The 20,172-nt window shown below is 33.0% G+C and overlaps 2 protein-coding genes across 3 annotated transcripts in view; both read right to left on the bottom strand.

The window, feature by feature from the left end:
* Positions 1-10,496, bottom strand: part of LOC111716631 (solute carrier family 2, facilitated glucose transporter member 8) — a gene marked incomplete in the record, with an annotated part of 18,397 nt that extends 7,901 nt beyond the window's left edge. The window contains 7 exon segments of the mRNA XM_023492141.1: positions 692-757; positions 1,893-1,998; positions 3,133-3,195; positions 3,259-3,330; positions 4,125-4,301; positions 6,343-6,481; positions 10,320-10,496. Coding sequence (XP_023347909.1) covers positions 692-757; positions 1,893-1,998; positions 3,133-3,195; positions 3,259-3,330; positions 4,125-4,301; positions 6,343-6,481; positions 10,320-10,454 — 758 coding nt within the window.
* An 8,688-nt stretch (positions 10,497-19,184) lies between these two features.
* The window catches only part of LOC111716476 (atrial natriuretic peptide receptor 1), a 30,470-nt gene continuing 29,482 nt past the window's right edge, over positions 19,185-20,172 (bottom strand). For both annotated transcript variants that reach the window (XM_023491973.1, XM_023492044.1), the window contains one exon: positions 19,185-19,514. In XM_023491973.1, the coding sequence (XP_023347741.1) occupies positions 19,306-19,514 (209 nt within the window). In that variant the 3' untranslated portion in view covers positions 19,185-19,305. The remainder of the gene's footprint in view (positions 19,515-20,172) is intronic.

Raw genomic sequence — 20,172 nt, 5'->3', positions numbered from 1 at the left:
TCCCCTTCCTAGTACACTATTGATAGTCAGCCATGTTTGTTTACAATCTTTACTATATTCTTGAAATTTATCATTAAAGTATTTTTTTCGTGCTGCCCTCACAAGGCGAGTATACACTGCATTATATTCTTTAAATCTAGATTTAGTTTCCTGACAGGGTTTCCTCAACTTTTTATTAAACAATTTGGCTTTACGTTTTCTCGATATTATCAGTGCTTCAGACATCCAAGGGTTAAAAGGTCTATTTTTTCTGGAAGGATTTACATTTTTTTCAGGGAATGAACATTCGAAACAGTTATCAATCGAATCAAAAAAATTATTAAATGCACTGTCCTGATCTCTATTCAGAAGAACATTTTCCCAATTTTTATCTTCTAACATTTTTTTGAATTTAAAAATAGACTCAGAGTCAAACTTTCGAGTTTTCTGTTGGGACTTTTTTTCTATGAATTTATCTTTAAAATGTCGAATATAGAAAACAGGAAAATGATCAGAAATATCTGAAACAATAATGGTACCGTTGTAAATCGGACATTGTCATCTTTGCATACAGGGTCATTTGAAATTAGACTTACAGTCCCTTTAATGCGCTATACTGAGTCCTGGTTTAAATTAATAAATTATTGATGTTTAAAAAAAAAGATGTTTTAAAAAATACATATTTTTGTTCATATATGAATTATATTTGTACCAAGTTTCTGGTTTTGTATCACTGTAGAACATCAAGGCCTGCTTTGCACCACTCTCATTCCTTCGTCTAGATATTTAAACAACCATTTTTAGACAGTCGTCTTCCTATACATTAATACAATAAAGACGACTTCCTATCTCAATTTTTATTTCTACCAAGCTTTCAAACACCAGAATTATACTTAAACATTTAAACAAACAGAAGACCTCTCGTCGATTGGTTTACTAGTAAACTTGATATTTAAAAATGCTTGCAAGGGATCAAATCAATATTAATAAAAAGTCGTCTTTAATATATTGATATAATCGCCGACCAGTGCACATATTTTCACAATTTTCAAATTTTTTTGGACCATTTTATAAATTTATTTACAATTTTATATCTGCATAGGATTAGTTTTATTTTATATCAGAACAAAGTTTAGAAAAAAACATTTTTCTCGTTTACACTGCCGGCAAACCGGACTTCTATTTTTTGTTAAATAATTCACTATTGCAAGGGAAAAAAATACCTAAAAATTGAACAATCTGAGTGTTGAAAGATTAGAATTGAATATAGAACTTTTGAAATCGAAAAAGTTCGTTAATAATTTATTAAATTTCAAAATAGTGGCACAAAGCTAATTTTTGAGACAGATATTTGCATGATTAAAAAAAAAATTTGTCTTAGAAAAAATAAATTAAAACATTCGACAAAACTCTTATATACATAATCACAAGACATCCAAGATAATTTAAGGGGGGGGGTCCAATTCTTAAAGAAGGTAAAAATCAGACTTAACATACCGATCAATATAGTTCAACATATATATATATATATATACTTTTTTTGTCTGTCTGCTTGTTGGTTTGTTTGGATAAACGTCAAAACGGCTAAACCTTTCCGGCCGTAATTTTTTGTGGGACCTCACATGACCCCAGGAATGGTTTATGAAACATCAAAATTGAAAAAAAATTCTTGAAAATAGTTTGATTTTTTTAAGTGCGCCAATTCGAAAAGAAAAATCCACCAAAATTTAAAATTTCTTTTAAATGGTCGACTTTCAGAGAAACGAATAAAAGCTAATTTTTAAACAGGGACGCGAAGCGCCCATAAATCTCATGAATACATATACCTTTATGTTTTATATTTAGGATAATTGAACAATATTAAATTGTTTATTATTTTTCTATTAAATTGTTTATTAAAAATAAATTCCTACCTAAGAAGCCATGAAGGAGAATCTTTAATAAATAGGAGTAAACAAAAAGATAAAGAAGGAGGGATCATTGATATGAGTACCACAGTTCTCCAGGGCAGGGAGGCGCCTTTCAAAAGATTAACCATTTACAAAGTGGCATGTCCAATTTACAAGAGTACTCTTTTAACCTTTATCTAAGCTGAAAACTTTTGAATGGGATATCTTTAATCCTGATCGGTTAATTAATCTGGAGATAAATAACAAGAGGAGAACAAGCCCTATTTAAAGAAAAAGAGTGGATTAAGCATTAATCCCGATATCCACAATTCCCTGCTTTAATCAATACCGTGTAGGGGTTTGAAAGTTTTAATTCTAAAAGCTTGCTTTTTTCTCTCCGAGCATTATCAGTTTTAATTCACATTTAAGTTAATTAATTATTTAGAAGTCTAAAGGGTACCATGGTGAATCGGAAACTTGAAATTACGTCTACAGTCTCTTTAAGGTTGTTTGGTAATTTTCCGAGTGGCAACTTCTCCAAGGTTAGGTTAGGGGGGCCGAGCGCTGCGGCTCAACAGACTTGGGAAGATGTCGCCTGGGATATTAAACATTTAGGAAGTTATTATTTGGAAAAATACCCTTGAGAAGTTGGAAGTTGGGAAAATGCCTTTGGGAAAGTACCTATCGTCTGTTTAACAAGTTTGTATTATGCACTTGAATATAGTACGGTGGTGAGCGATTATATCAATACAATGAAGACGACTTTCGACTTAAATTTTGATTTATAACAAGCTTTTACACAGAATAGATACACAATAAATGAAAACAGAGAGAAGCTGTCAATTTAAAAAGCTTCTCTTTGATTACTTATAAACTTTTAATTCTAAAAAAGCTTGTAAACAATATAAACTTTAATAAAAAGTCGTCTTCATTATATTGGTATTATCGCCTACCACCGTATGTAACTTAAATTAATGGAATTGAGGTCATGAGAAATATATTTTCAAATGCAAAAAAAAAATCCGATTGTTCCTACTTTTTTTGGCTTTTAGGGCCTCCCAAAACAGTATAAAAGGTCTGAATCAATTAAGAAATTTTGTTTTATTACAAAATGCAAAAATTGACAATGCCAAAAAAAAACAATAGTTTTATCAGAATTTCACCATCTTGCATTATCTACAAAAAAAACTTTTAGAACAAATATAATTTAAAACCGCAAGAAAGAGCGATGAAGAATTTTCAAGATGAAAACTTAAAATCTTACCAAGAATCATGGAAAGTGTGAAACCAATATTATGATTTATGATGAATAAGCTCCCTGTAAAACCTTTACAAAAAAGAAATTTAAAATGAGCTATGCATTATATTTGATTAATCAAAAAAAACATTCCTCGGATGGACGGATGTGATATTTCTCCAACAAAAACCGGAACAGAGACATAGTTGCTTCCGGTTGAGTATCCTAAAAACAAAATGTTTGTTATAACAAGAAACAAATTTATGAATCAATATGAACTAGACTATACTAGACGTTTTTTAGCAGAAACATCCCAAACTGCAGTTATTGCCAGAAAGGTCGAAAATCCTAGTTCAGCCCCCCCCCCCTCTCAGATGATGACACTCCTAAATCAGTTGTCTAGTTTAACTACCCAATTTTAATTTTTAATCCCGTTCCCGTATGCACGCAACTTTTCATTTTTTATGCCGCGTTCTTGCAGTTTTTTACAGAGAAGCAATACAAAATTTTCAATGCACTAAAATAGTGTTATGTAAGAAATGAAAGTTTTTTTAAAGGTTTTAAAAATTATGACATTCACAATTAACTATTAGATACTACAGTTTAATTTCATATCCGAATTTTTTTTTAATCCATGACATAGACGTAAAACATCAAATAGTGTTTTGAAGGACCGTCCCTTCGTGCTCGTATTATGAACGAAAAATCGGCTTTTTCTCCGACCACAGTTGTCTTTGAAAAGTAAGACCAGTACTAATCAATAGCTAATAAGCTATTTAGTTTATCCTGAAATTACCCAAATAAGTGAACGGTTTCTTTAACTGTTATAACAAATGAGCGATAATTAGAAACTTCATAATCTCTTAATGGATTTTAGGTTTCAGCATAAAATTGTTTGTTTTAAAATTTGTAGAATTGTTCTTGATCTGATTATGGATCTAATTTTAATCCAGATTCCAGATTCCAGATCCAGATCTGGGTCTGCAATAAAGCATTGGTTCCGACAGCATTGAAATCACCTGTAATAATTCTGCCTAAAAGAATGAGTGGAAGAGAGTTAGTTAGACTGACCAGAAGAGAACCAATGATATATCCCAGACAATCCACCATCAGACTCTTCCTACTCCCAATCCTCTCAACCAAATATCCTCCACCAATCACAGATCCAATCACACAGCCGAGTACATGGGAACTAGCTAGATTAGACTGTATTGAAGAGTAATGAAATCTAGAAAACTCTGAAAGTTAATCTTCAAATGTGTCTCTACTTTAACGCCTTGGCCTTTGATTATATCCTCACCAACTTACTTATACATTTTGTAGCCATTGACACATACATTTCAAAATTATATTGCGCTTCTTTCTAGCTTAACTTTAAAAGGAATAATTTGCAAAATACTGATAGATTTTTGCCTGAGAGAGACATATTGGTTCTGCAGTGAGATTCCACGGTACCACGCAAAGAGTGAGACTGTAAAGACAACATTAAACTCGTAAAATATGACGATCCAAAGTTTTCTGTCTTGAAAAAAGTCTTTTAATGGTTTGCTTGTTGATTTGACACAGAAAGGAATGTGTTTACAGTTGCTTGCAGAATCCAGAATATCAGAAAGAGACAGAATAAATACCGTACAGTCGTCTTTGAGGCCTCAAACCCTGAACACTGTTGTTGACACAAATAAAAGAACAACAGGGATATTCGGTAACTTTATTGAATAATAGCATGAAATGAGAAATAAAAGAAAAGTTTAAAAATATTGGCCCTTAATTGGGAGTATCTAAACGGTTGAAAATGAAATAACATTGATTAATAGTGTTGAAAGGAAAGGAAAAGTTGGAGCTTCATGATGGTCAGCTCACAGGTGTCAGCATCTTGGCAGCAAAGGGTTCACATCTAGGCGACGGTCCTGGAGAGTTTGCAGTCTGGATTATGTGTAGGGAGGAACTTGAATTGCCTCTCAACCCCGGGACATGCGACTGCTTTGTGAATTTGGACATGATGGACGCTTAGACATTAGCAGCATTTGTTGCTAGAGTAGACATCGGCGGCAGTATGAAGGAGTTAGTAGTTCCAGATCAGAGGTGTTCACATCTCGACATTCTAAAGCTAACTGACGCTGTTCCCCACAAGTAGAGGCGGTAAGGGGGGGGGGAACATGAGGAGACACATTTGGAGCGGATATAGTATTGTAGTATTGTGAATCTTCCGCGGTCAACTTCGCTACACAGTAGTAATCGTCTTCGTGTTTTCTTGAATTTGTTAACAACTGTATAGTGTACACATACACATGAAATATTTCATTTGTGCATGGTATTGGAAAACATTCCTGGAACTGTGAACATAGCACATGATGCAACAAATATTATAATTTTATTAAATACACCGTCAATTCTGAAAAAAATCAAGTTTTAAAATTTAAATATCATGGGCTACAAAAAGTTTAAGTTAGTTGGTAAAGTCAACCAAAGATCAAGAGGCTGGCGAAACTTCCAAATCGACCCGCTCTCAAAAGTTAATGCATAATTTATATAACTGTATAGATTAATAAACCTAATCAAAGATGCTCTGTATATATTGGACCTGATAAAGTAGACTATAGATAGTTTACGTTTAAAGAATACATTTCAACAAGAAAAAAACATATGAAATTAGGTTACATAGTGCTCTGGGTATTAACCTGAAAATTATTGCATTTAAGATCTTTTAAAAATTTAAATTCTGGCATTGATCAGTCAAATCTTGTACATCAGTGTAATTCGCAACAGATTACCTTCCTTTCAAATATTGTCAATTTCATCAACCAAATTTAATACGGATAAATTCAGAATATTATACAGTGATAACCATGAAACTCTATAATATATCGACGACTTTTAGAGTCAAGATATAATTTAAAAATTATTATGAGCATGAGACACAGCAATTGTGCAATGTAAACAGACTTATTTAACTAAATAAGTGAATTAATAAGTGTCTAGACAAAACCGAGGAACTATTTCCCAAGTGGCAACTTCCATTATGTGCAATTTCCTATGTGGCAACTTTCCATAGGTTAGGTTAGGCCTTGCAATGTAGGCCTAGCACTGCGGCTAGAATGGGCTAGGGGCAGAGCGCTGCAGCTAGGATTGAATTGGGAGGTTGCCGCTTGGGAAATTGCACCATTGGGAATATACCCATGGGAAGTTTTTTCTTGGGGAAAAACCTTTTGGAAAATACCTAAGATCTATTAAACCTACCAAACCAGGAGCATTCCTCATCATCTAGTTGTATCCCTCCTCCTTCTCCGACCAGTAACTGTGGAATAGCGTAGGAAGAGAGAGAAAAGCAGAACCCGACTGTAAACAGACCTAGGTTTCCCACCTCAGCTGCAACAATCTGAAAGCGTAATTTCAATTCACAATGGTACCCTAGGAATCTTCATCTGATTTTGCTCATTAAAGATAACGCATCAGAAAATCGACGCAAATTTGACGCATTTTCTCGGGTACCAAAAGATAGTAACTAATGTCGTCTTCTCCAGAAAATTATATATTTACCCTGTTGACGTTTCATAATGACGTCTTTTGTAATGTATTAAATAGTTATTAAAAAACAAAACAAGGGGAATTCACCCAAGTTTTTCTATCTTAAAATATTTATTTTGTCCATTGTCCATAACAGTGACTAGTGGAAAAACAATGAACATAATTTACAGAATTCATCACTTTTTAAGATGACATAACCACAATATCTTCCTCATTTTTACCCAGATAAATGTTTAAATGGTACCGTTGTTGATAGTGTAGCGGGAAAATGATCGGTTGATCTTTCCTGCGATCAGGGGGGATAATGCCCCCCCCCCCCTCCACCCCTTGTGCAGACTTTTGAATCATAACGGTTTTAGTTGTGTTAACGTGATAATTCTAACAAGCCAAACAGATCTATAAATAACCCAAGCGACGCCGTTGTTCCGTTATTCCAGAGGGCGGGGGCAGGAGGAGGTGGCCGACCAGCCAGGGGAGCTAGGGTTAATATCTAGGCTAGGGTGGAGCAAAGCCTCGGGAAAAGGAGTTAGTTGTTGATCAACCCTTTCGATGGAATGAGAGGTGGAATAGCATCCTGAGGATCCATCTTACCCTGATTATTATTTATTCACATCGATCGTATAGTATTTTCTCATTTTATTAGTGTTTGTATAAAATAATAATAATAAATTGTAAAACCGTCTCGCTGAATATTTGATAATATGAGTTGTTGCCCTGAATTTTTAGCATATACTAAAATAGGACCTTTAATTTGAAATTATATCTGTCAGTCCCTTAGAACATTTACTTTTGGTTTGAAGTATATGAAGTGCTTATAAGAAGAAAATTAATGTCTCATATATCTTTAATGCAATTCCCAGAAAACAGAAGTGGATGATACAACTAGATGTCAACTAGTTGTTCTAAACTCCACTTCAAAACTCCACCTAAACTCGACTTTAACTCCACTTTTGAATTCCAGTCACCAACTGGGTGACATCTGGGTGCATAAACTCGACTTAAACTCGACTTTTTGAATCCCAGTTTTCACCGAGTTAGGGTGAAAACTGGGAGTTCAAATATCCACTTTAAAACTCCACTTTAACTCGTCTTAAACTCCACTTTTAAAATCCACTTGTCAACTGGGTGAAATCTGGGTAAATAAACTCGACTTAAACTCGACTTTTTGAATCCAATATTTTCCCAGTCATCAACTGGGTGAAATATGGGTGCATAAACTCCACTTAAACTCGACTTTTTGAATCCCAGTTTTCACTGAGTTAGGCTGAAAACTGGGAGTTCAAATATCCACTTTAAAACTTACTTTAACTCAACTTAAACTCCACTTTTAAAATCCACTTGTCAACTGGGTGAAATCTGGGTGAATAAACTCGACTTAAACTCGACTTTTTGAATCCAATATTTTCTCAGTCATCAACTGGGTGAAATCTGGGTGCATAAACTCCACTTAAACTCGACTTTTTGAATCCCAGTTTTTACCAAGTCAGGGTGAAAACTAGGAGTTCAAATATCCACTTTAAAACTCCACTTTAACTCGACTTAAACTCCACTGTTGAAATCCACTTATCAACTGGGTGAAATCTGGGTGAATAAACTCGACTTAAACTCGACTTTTTGAATCCAATATTTTCCTGGTTATCAACTGGGTGAAATCTGGGTGCATAAACTTGTCTTAAACTCGAATTTTTGAATTTCAGTTTTTACCAAGTCAGGATTTGGAACTAGGAGTTCAAATATCCACTTTAAAACTCCACTTTAACTCGACTTAAACTCCACTGTTGAAATCCACTTATCAACTGGTTGAAATCTGGATGAGTAAACTCAACTTAAACTCTACTTTTTGAACCACATATTTTCCCAGTCATCAACTGGATGAAATCTGGGTGCATAAACTCGACTTTTTGAATCCCAATTTTTGTGTCAATATATTCACGAAACCTCAACTGCACAAAAGTGCATTTTTAAGTGAGAATTTAATAATATTTGATGATTTTTTCAAAAGAACTGAGAGGTAAGAAATTTTATGCAACTATTTTGGTAAATACAATGTTTCAAAATTTCTATCATTTTGGAGTAAATCGATGCTTTCATTAGATTCAATGTCAGTAAATTCTTGATTTTTTGATAAATAGAAGTTCCACTTAGACAGTCTTGTAACAGGTTTAACGGTAAGTTAATACAGTATAACATATATTGATTATGTAATTGTTAAATATGTATGCTGTATGAATGTATGAGTGTTAATTTAGATTATTACAGACGGAGAATGATGATGGGGTGAAGAAGGATACTGGATTGGATTGGTGATATCTGCATGATATGTGGATGATATGTGGATGATATGTGAGTGATATCTGGATGATATCTGGATAATATGTGGATGATATGTGGATGATATGTGGATGTTATGTGGATGATATGTAGATAATATGTGGGTGATATTTGGATGATATCTGGATGATATGTGGATGATATGTGGGTGATATCTGGATGATATCTAGATAATATGTGGGTGATATTTGGATGATATCTGGATGATATGTGGATGATATGTGGGTGATATCTGGATGATATCTAGATGATATGTGGGTGATATCTGGATGATATCTAGATGATATGTGGGTGATATTTGGATGATATGTGGATGATATGTGGGTGAGGATGATATCTAGATGATATGTGGGTGATATTTGGATGATATGTGGATGATATGTGGGTGATATCTGGATGATATCTAGATGATATGTGGGTGATGTCTGGATGATATCTAGATGAAATTTGGATGATATGTGGACGATATCATCCACATTTCATATCACCCACATATCATCCAAATATCACCCACATATCATCCAAATATCACCCATTCTGATCAATAATGTGGATGATATTGGCATTTATCGAGGTTTAAAAGTGTTTATGACTGATAATTCTTATATGTTTTCCTGCAATAGAAATGCGCAAGTCACTTTTTTAGAGAAACCCCAATTGAAAATAAACAGAGCTGAAAACTTTAGAATGGGATATCTTTAATCCCCGATCGGTTAATTAATCTGGAGATTAATTACAAGAGGAGAACAAGCATTATTTTATCCTGAGATTAAGAAAAAGAGTGGATTAAGAATTAATCCCGACATGCACCATTCAAAAGTTCCCAGCTCAGTTTTAACAATTCTAAACATCACTATTTAATTTATAATTGTGAATCGGGCAATGCCTTCTTTGCAAGGAGGGTCTCTATCAGCCGGTTCTTTAAAGACTTTCATTGCATGTTTATCTTCAGTGAGAATTAGAAAAGTCTGGAATAGAAAGGCGGCTTGTAGACTTCAGGTATATAATGACAAGCTTAAATAGCCCATTCAACATCGAGACACAGCAATTGTAAAGTGTAAACCAACCCATTAAACTTAATAAGTGATTAAATAAATTACTAATACAATTATTCCTTTGTTAGAACATCAAAAACACTTGAGGATTACTATAATGTCGTCTTCTTATTCCAGAGTTTTCTGGTTCTCACTGTATATATAACAATTAAAAAGTAGTAATCTTTGCTTGTCTGAATTTAGTATGAGAGAGACGTATATCTAATATTCTGTTATTGATCAATTAATAGATTGGATTTCAACTAAAAGTGCTTCCATTTTAATCTTACAATATTTACGATTATGAAATTTAATCTCACTGACCTGAATATGTGTTTTTCTTTTCAAACAGAAGGGAAAGCCCGAGTTCAAGCGGGAAAATTGGGGAAAGGAAGATTTTTTTAGATTAAAATTATGTTGTTTTACTGATCTCTTTCTTGTCTTATCTGTTGATGCCATATTTGAATCTTTTTAAAAAAAAAACAGAACAGTTTTTAAAAGCAATGTTATGTAAGAGCGAGCGTGGTCTGTATAAAACGATGTAAGTATGTGCATGAGGGGGGGAGGAGGGATGGATCCCAAGTTGCAATATTAATGATCAAAATTAATAACATCATTAAAAACCTCTGGAGTCTAGATTAAAGGAATTAAGTGACTGGCTGTGATATAAAGGTTGCATAGCTCTCATGCCAAAATTGATGAGAATTTTGCCGAATACTTCTTTAAAACTAAAGCTAAAAACAAGTGCTTTAGAGTTCTACAATGATCATGTTCAGGGTTACGCACAATCATAATTGATTTGGAGCAGTAAAATCAAAAGCAAAGGCGTGGCGACACTTCAAAGTCGATCCTGTCTTGTAGGTTGATGCAACTTTTCATAGCAGGGGGAATCTATGTGAGTTAATAGTGATTGAGATTGCAATATTATAAAATGAAATATCAGGAGTCATGTTTATAACTATAAAGACGGAGAACTTGTTCTTCAAAACCCATGAGGCTGGATAATTCTAGAAAAAACATTCTTCATAAATAAACTTTACTGATAAGAACATATCTCTCAAAAGAAGTTCTAGATGATCGATGAAATAAAGGGTAGAGTCATCATTATCTTTAAATCTATCTTTTCTGCAAATACGCCAATTTATTACAGGATGTCCCACGAAACATGACAGTTGGTAAATAGTTTGTAGAATGTCTTCTTCCAGAATTTTTTAAACTGTTCAATTGGAAATACAATAATAAAAATATTATATAGGAGTCATATTATAGTAAAATTAAATTAAAAGTAAGATATATTTGAAAAAAAGATTTTTTAACAAAAAACTCTAAAAGTCTTTAATATCGAATACAGTGTATGGAAGACGACATTCAAAACAATTTACCAACTGTCATGTTTCATTGGGACACCATGGAGCTGCAGTCACTCCCTTTTAAGCAATAAGCATTCTATAGCGGTTTTTTCCCCGTAAATTGAGATTTTTTTTATCTTGTGAGGATCTTAATAATTTTCATGTCAAGTATGTCACAAGCGTTATAAATTTATAAGATTTCGACATAAGCAAAAGTAAATATCTCCGTTTTTTTTGATGAAGCAAATTATTATGAAAATTAAATTAGCAGGTTTAGGCTGAAGACCCTTAACAAGACTGATCCTGAAAGCTGTGTTAAGATTAAGAGTAAACCAGATTCTCAAATATTCGATTGAATTAAAAAAAACCATGCATGCATATTCAAATATGCAAAACCGGGTATATTAGGGCAGGGCAATGATCCGATAATAAATGTCATTTGTATTGATTAAAAGAAGATTTTTTATGGACAAATAATTAAAAAATAATTTTTAAAGTTTTTTTTCAAATGAACTGAGTTCTTGCCAGAAACTCTGATTTTTAATCCTTTAAATTTGCAATCCAATGTCACTTCATAGACCTTTAGATTTTTCAAATTTTTAATTCAAAAAACCTAAGTTTGAAATATCAAAGGTTTTCTCCATTAGGTTGCTAAGATATAGGGATTTAAGTTTATGGCATAAAAGCAGCCCCTTTAACCTTTCAGGGTTTAGGATTTAACAGTACAGTAAGTTAAGAAATGTTAGAATTAACTTCAGTTAACGCCTCTAAACATCTGATACACAAATAAACAATCAACTTACCGAACATAAACCCTTTAATTGAAGAAAAGCCAATTGACGAGAAGGTGTACTGGATAACCCTAATAGTAATATACGAGAAAGTGGACAGAATAACCCTAATATATGAGAAGGTGGACTAGATAACCCTAATATACGAGAAGGTGAACTGTATAACCCTAATATACGAGATGGTGGACTGGATAACCTTTATACACGATAAACCTGTCTAAACGTGCTCCAAAGTATAACGGTATAAATTACCAAGGCATTTTATGCTATGTACTTTTGCAAGATGTGACCTAGATTAAAGAACCAACTAGGATTATTATTAATTAAGACTGAAAGGGACTGTAGACGTAATTTCAAGAGACCCTCTAATTAAATAATGGCTTGGTCGATGCACAACTCTATAATCTGAGAATAAATCCTCAAAGTAAGCATTTTTTTAAAACCTTAAAGGGAGTGTTCGCGAAAAATTAAAGGAGGTACAGGCTTAATGCGATAAAAAGCGCTTTTGATCGCTACTAATCTTACTTCTATCTGTCTATAAGGAGAAAATTGTTAAAAGCGACTAATACCGAAGAACGTAGTGTCCATACTAGGAAGATGCAAAATAGTCATCATTTATTTTTCGACGCATTCGTAAATAGTTGATATTTTATATTATTTTAAATTATTCATGATCTGAGAATTACTTTTGAAAACATTTATTCCTGTTTCGAAGATTTTTGATAATGAAGACGACATTTTCATATTTTCCAGGAATGTTCGAAAATCCAGCGCCAGCGAAAATTATTAAAAAGAAATAAAAAATATTATGAAATATTAACTATATACGAGTGGGTCGAAAACGATGACTACTGTTTGTAATACCTGAATGATTTGTTTGGAATTAAATTGATTTCAACCGAACATAAAAATGGTTCAAACGAGCAAATAAACGTAGTTCAAATTAACATAAAAGTTAAATGAACCAAACATATTAACATATTAACATATTTTAGGTATGGTAAACTTTTCATTTAGACTATGTTCATTTGAACTATTTATTTTGTTCTATTGAACGATTTTTTGATCATTTGAACTATATTTTTTGTTTATTTGAACTTTTGTTTTTTATGCTCAAATGAACAGAATAACGTTGTACCAGGTGCGGTAGTTCAAACAGGATAGTTACAAAGACGATATCTAGATCGTCCATCAATGTTTATTGGCACACCTTGTATCTCAATTGTCTTCTAGTATCGAGATCCTTACAATCAAGATTAACCGTCGGAAAAAAGTGTGTTTTGATACTTTGCTAAAATGCAAATTATTGCAAGTTGTGCAATAGTATTTATTTGCATTTGCAATAATACGCAACTTAGGTTATTTTTTATTGTTGTCTATCTATGAGATAAAAAGTTAATTCAATTTTATGTTAACCTAATCAGATATGCAACTTATAGGGTACAGGGGCGTGCTATAGTATTAGTTGGGGGGGGGAACTTTTTGCGAATGTTTTTATTAAATTGATACCTTTTTGAACTATGTAAACTATTCGATCATATACACACTTCCATATAACAAGCGTTTATTAAGTGGACTCATCAGACCCTCATCAGACCCTGTAGGTATAAAATGCCCCAGTTTTATAAAATAAAAGTATATGTCAAGTTCTAAGGTAGTGAGATTCATAAAAAAAATAAAAAGTGAGATTTGAAAATCCAAATGAGAATGAAAAATTTTAATTTTATTTTCAAACTGTGGTATTGGCGGTAGTGAGATTTGAGAATTCAAAATGAGAATATAAAATTTAAATTTTTATTTTCAAACTGTGGTTTTGGCTTAATACTGTGGTGTAAGCTTCAATGGGTAAAAAATAGAGATGGAAACGTTTCTTAAAAATATCCATATTTTCATGGAAACAATACATATTGTATAATTATAAATAATGAAATAAAAGATATAATTACACCGAAGGCAGTATTGAGTATTGACCAAAGCTTTTATAATAAACTTTTTTAGTTAAGGGCAAAAGTGAGATTTTAAAGTATTTTTTATATGGGTGCCCCTGCATATNGGGGGGGGGGCCGCCCCTGTTAGGGAATATCTTTTGAAGGTGGGGGTAAATGAAAACGTAAATTTACAAAACTTTCCATTTTTAATCTCTGAGAGAAACTGGACATTGCAGGAGGCCAACTAACTGCCCCCATTTTGCATTTCTTAACTTTTATTTTACTTGCAATAAAAGATCACATAATCTTGGTTTAAAATTAATTTTATATTTACAATTTGCAAAACTGGTTTAAAATCAAATAAAAAAGTTCGAATCGATTTTTTATTAAATTTTACTGGAGTTACTAAGAATTTCTACAGTATATTGCACTTTACCACAACTTCTCTAATTACTAAACAAATATAGGGTGTCCCACGAAACATGATAGTTTAGAATGTCTTCTTCCATAATTTGTTAGGTTGATTGATACCAAAGACAAGAATAATAATATTATATGGGAGTCATATTAAAGTAAAATTGATTTCAAAGTAAAATATATTTGAGCAGAAGATTTCATTTATCAAAATAAACGGCAAAAAGCCTTTAATATCATAATACAGTATATGGAAGACGACATTCGAAACTATTTATCAACTATACATGCTTCGTGTTCACCCTGTATGTTTAAAATTTTTTATTTGTAACCAAATAAATATGCTTTTCTGTTAATTGTTAATTGTGTGTAAAATCCAAACTATAGAGGCTACAAGGTCACAAAGTCTTGCTAGTCATGTCTCCCTCATGTATAGTTTGCAATTTCATGTTAAAGATAAAACAAAAATTGTCAAAAATTCTATAATTTTACCAAACCAAGTATGATTAAAGATAAATTGTTAATGTTAATTGACATGTTGTTACGGTTTTCAATAACATTTTTGTTTACTATGAACTGCAGATTTTGTAAAGAACAGTGAACATCTTCATATACCAATTTACCAAAGTAAATTCTCATGTCAGACAGAGTTATCCACTGAAAATCCACAATCGACAATAATTAATTTTTAAAGAGAAGAGGATAGATATCTCATGCATACTTGTCGAGACCAAGGTTTCAGGCTGTAATTTTGACACAATGACTACAGATTTTAAAAACTAAAAAAATTCTTTCATCTCAGTTATATTTTAAAGGTGCATAGAATGGAGTAAGGAAAAGAAGGGATAACTGACGCGGCCCGGCCTACCATATGATTATACATGCTTATTTGCAGACGGTACTTCAGAAGTACTTCATTTTTATAAGAAATATTCAGAATAGGCAAGAGAATCCAGTCTATCCTGAAGAACAGTGCATCAGTCCTGCCTCACCACTCTGCAGTTCCAGCCACAAAACCAGATCAGATCCCTTTAAGTTTAGTTTCTTGTTCTCATGTTTTAATCGGAGAGGATGCATCAAAACCTCCATTGTCTCCGTTATATAGAGGGCCATATCTAGTTCTTTCCAAGTATCCAAAGTATTTCCTAGTTGAAATTGGTTCCAAGTCTGACTCTGTCTCTGTGGATCGGCTTAAACCTGTAATCTCTGATCACCCAGTTACTCCTCAGCAGCCTCCCCGGCGTGGAAGACCTCTGTCATCTCCAGCTCCGTTAGCTCTGGCTCCGTTAGCTCCGGCTCCGTTGTCTTCTGCCTCTCCAGCATCTCTCCAGAGAGCCCCGGGAATGAAGAAGAAGGTTCGGTTTTCACCTCAACAACTTTCTCCTCTCCCAGTGCGTAGGAACCTGCGAAGAGAAGTCCGGGATAACCATCGAGTGCTTCATCATCTTCATCACCTCAATGCTGGGGGGACCCCTGTGGAGACCCTAGAATATCTTCTTCTTCCCGGAAGCTCTGTAAACCAAACCAAATATATTTACTCAGTTTTTTAGATACCGTGTTACAAGTTAGAACAAAATATATATTCAGACCGTTTAAGACTTTGTTATTTTGCGTCGCTACAAACCCTCATTTTAATTTACTCTGAAATGCAAAAGTATAGATATTAAAATTCACAGATTTAGGTCTTCTCAAGGCTATGGCTTAAGTGGGAATGATTTCATTCTCTCGGTCCTCAGCTTCCTAGCTTCTCATCAGTTCTTTAGATTTAAATAGACTGTTCCTGACTATTTAGATTGAACTTATCTATCTATAGCTGAACTAAGAGAATATAGACTTTAATATGGTTTACCCATACTTAGAACTACATGTGGCTCGATTATGTACAATGTATTTGTTAAGGTAATTCAGAAGCATTTTTGAAGACTGCCTAGTGGCTACCTGATGAGAGCAAAATTAGGGATGGTCAAAATTAATTTTTTGATAGTAATCTATTCTAACTTTTAACAAACTTTTCGTAATTTTCTTTATTCTTCTATTGTTTTCCAACAATATTTCCATAAATGATAAAATACATATAGAGTTGGATTAAAATATTATTTTTAACAAGTTTGTGAGTAGGAGATGGTGTGCAAAATTTGATGGGACACTAATGATCTATTTACAAAGAAAAACATTTTGCACCTTCGTGTGTAAATCAGGAGACAGCTGAGTTTCCTGACACTTTGTCTAATTGTAACCATCAATCCATAGTACAATGTTCTCAAGAAAATCTTCATCTTTTATGCAATAATACTATTAAAATATTTGCCGAAAAAAAAATGAAGTAGACTGAGAAAAAAACTTTTTCAAAACCAGTGATTGTGATTGTAGAATAAATTTTTTGTTATCAATAAAAGTTTGATGTCATCATGCACAAAGTTTTTAAATCTAGGTTTATAGACTGTTTTTTATCAAAGGAACTAAGGAACTAAGTTTAAGCCGTATATCTTTACAACTTGATGGACTTTCATATTTAAAACGACATGAATTTGAGTTTTGGCAAAAACTCTGATTCTTTATTAATTTTTCTCTATAGAGAGAGCAACAATTTTCTGAGCTTTGATGTAAATATTCCTGGAAAAAAGTAAAGCTGAAGTACTACAGTATTTAGGAGGTGTTTTTATATTTTAGATATAAAAGGCATGACTTGTAAGATTAAGAGCGAGGGGACATAACCCCCCCCCCCCTTATTTTTTTTATCAAATAGGTATCTCTTTTTTGAAAAAAATCAACCTGTCACTTCTTGACTTTTAGAAAAGAGTCATTTTTTACAGAGCCGGAGTTGTCAAGGAAAAATCAAAAATACCTCAGAACTTAAAAATAATTGAGTTCTGACCCGTAAATGTTCTACTTGAACTCCCCCCCCCATAATTCTCAAAATAAAATTCACTCCTTATAATTATAAAATCCATTAAAACACCAAACCACCCCGCTTATCATTGAAGTACACTTTGACCCCTAGAAGTATGAGTTCCCGCAAGGGGTTAGGCCAGAATCTCCTTACAACTAACAAATATGCAGTACGCTCTCGGTATAGTTTATGGCCTATACAGTTAGTAAAGGATTAGCTTACATCATCACTCTATACACTATAACCTCGTTGGCCTTGTTGGATCACTTGACTACTGGTTCAAACACCGTGGTGACTTTTGACAAAAGTAATGATTTAATGTTCACATTTTTAGATAAGAACTAAGAAAAATCATACTCGTCTTTTAATGTTTAATCCCTTGCACTGGTTTTTCTGCTCTTAAAATTGAGCTTATTTTTACTGTTAGTTACTATTGTTTTGTAGTCCATTAGAACAAAGATGTTGTACATCATTTATTTTAAATTCAAAAGAATCAAGTTAGTTGTACCTAAATTATGGCTACAACGTTTTTATCCTTTTTATAACTAATTCCTTTAAAATAAATCCAATATCACATTATATTTTCATTATTTTAAAAAACTGTCACATTATTTTGATGATTTTTTATTCCTTAACTACCTCGCTTGAGCAAATTGATTTACTTTTCTAAGGACCAGATAGACTTAGTTGAACCACACAGACGAGATTCAAATATTCCCTTCAGCTTTAACAAGAGAAGTTGGTTAACATAGTCAACACAGTTCAACCAGTTAGGTTAGGAGGCTAATGTAAATAAGGTATAAAATTTTTATCAATTATTAGAAACATTTTATACCTAAGGACGGATCTAGAATCTATAAAGTATTTAATTATGTATTTTACTAAATATGCTTCATATTCTTACTTTGGAATGTTTTGTGTTCCAAAAATGTTACATACATGATTTTGTTCCATAAGATCAGAAATTTTGGTAATTTCCTAGAGAACGATTCCTATCAATTTTTACATGATCTCATATGTAACACATGGATATAATTGATCATGTTGCCGCAGCACCCGGCCCCCCGGCCTGTACTAGCCGCGGCACTCGGCCCATAGCCTGTCCTAGCCGCAGCGCTTGGCCCCCTAGCCTGTCCTAGCTGCAGCGCTCGGCCCAGAAATTGTCTTAACCTAACCTAACCTAACCCTAAATAATAAAAAATAATAATACATTTGCTGAAACATAAGTGGTCATGTACAAAATTGATAGGAGGGGAAGGGGGGGGAGGTCTAAAAATTGTTTACTAGGACGGACCCGAATTTTTTATATTTTTAAATTTTTACTGTCAGCTGTACACAAAGGTGTTTTTAAATACCCGTTTACTAACTAAAAATAGTTAGTCTTTAGTTTGCCTAACATGTAAAAAACTAAAATTTCAAATACAGAGGCAAACCTTATTAAACTTTGACGTGATATTTTTGCCAAAAAGAGTGAACAGTGCTAAAAATGTAAACATTTGATTGATTTCTTTCAAATAATATGTAAATTTTAAGAACTGCATGCCGCCCATAAGTGCAATTTTTACAAGTCCGTCTGGTCTCAATAGTCAATATATCATTTCTAAAACCAGTGACCCTCTTTAAAAATATATATTTTTTTATAGTCATAGAGACTTTGTCAGTTCTAAAAAAGTTCATAAAGAATGAATTAAAAAAAAATTTACTGCGCCTTTTAAAAAGTTTGAAAAATCAACTTACCTAAAAATGTAATTTGAGTAAACAAACTTTATAAAAAAAAAGGTTGACATAATCATAATTGACAATTCTAATTCATTGGCTATAGTAAACATCCTGTTCAGATATATCTTGCGAGCATGACCAAATTGTAAAAAAAGATTGACATACCACATTTTCATGACAACATTTATTATTTAAAGAAATGGTTCCACATTTAAAACATTATGGATTCATGCTAAAATTAACAGTTTTCTTTTTACGTGTAAAATTGCATATTTCTTCTGCACCGCATTTGGTGATAGGCATCAGTTTTGACAAATAATCATCCGAATCCTGCTCTCTCTCGATTTCAAACACTTTCTTGTTCTCAAAATTTACAAATTTTTGATTATTTGTATTTTTGTTTCGCGGTTTTGGAAGGCTGTTACAATCTGATAAAAAGTAAAGTGGTAGGCGATTAAATCAATACAATGAAGACGACTTTTATATTTTAGTTTTGATTGTTAACAAGCTTTTTTCAAATTACAAGTTTACAAGTAATCAAAAAGAAGCAGTTTTGATTGACAGCTTGTCTTGACTTCTATGTTTATGTGTATTCACTATCCATGCTGTTTAACAGCTTAATATAAATCAAAATTGAAATCGAAAGTCGTCTTCGTTATATTGATATAATCGCATACCACTGTACATAAATTAAATTTAAAGGTTATATAATTTCAGGGGACATTAGTTCTAAGCCTGGGTTATGGCCATCTTTTAACACTGACTGTTAGCACAAATTTAAAGATCATTATTTACAATTGCTTTGCAGGGCAGTTGACCCAGTCTTAAAACCGATGCAATTTTTTCATAGCAGTCCGGATCTGTATGTTATTTTTGATATGAGGGAGGAAACCCTAGGAGCCCATGAGCCTCGGCTATGCAGACACGAGCCTTCCAGATTTGCTAGGCAGACCGAGCCTCCGCTATGCGGAAATGAGCATGCACAATACATAAAAATGTGCCAGTGTAAAACAGGAGATTTTTAAGCTTGTGTTTTAAGTTTGAATTAAAAGATTTTTTTCAACTTTTTTCGATATTTTTCTGGGG

Source organism: Eurytemora carolleeae, unplaced genomic scaffold, assembly GCF_000591075.1.
Source record: "Eurytemora carolleeae unplaced genomic scaffold, Eaff_2.0 scaffold83, whole genome shotgun sequence".
Lineage (NCBI taxonomy): Eukaryota > Metazoa > Arthropoda > Copepoda > Calanoida > Temoridae > Eurytemora > Eurytemora carolleeae.
The sequence above is the reverse complement of the archived record's forward strand: the minus strand, read 5'-3'. Positions and strand labels throughout refer to the sequence as shown.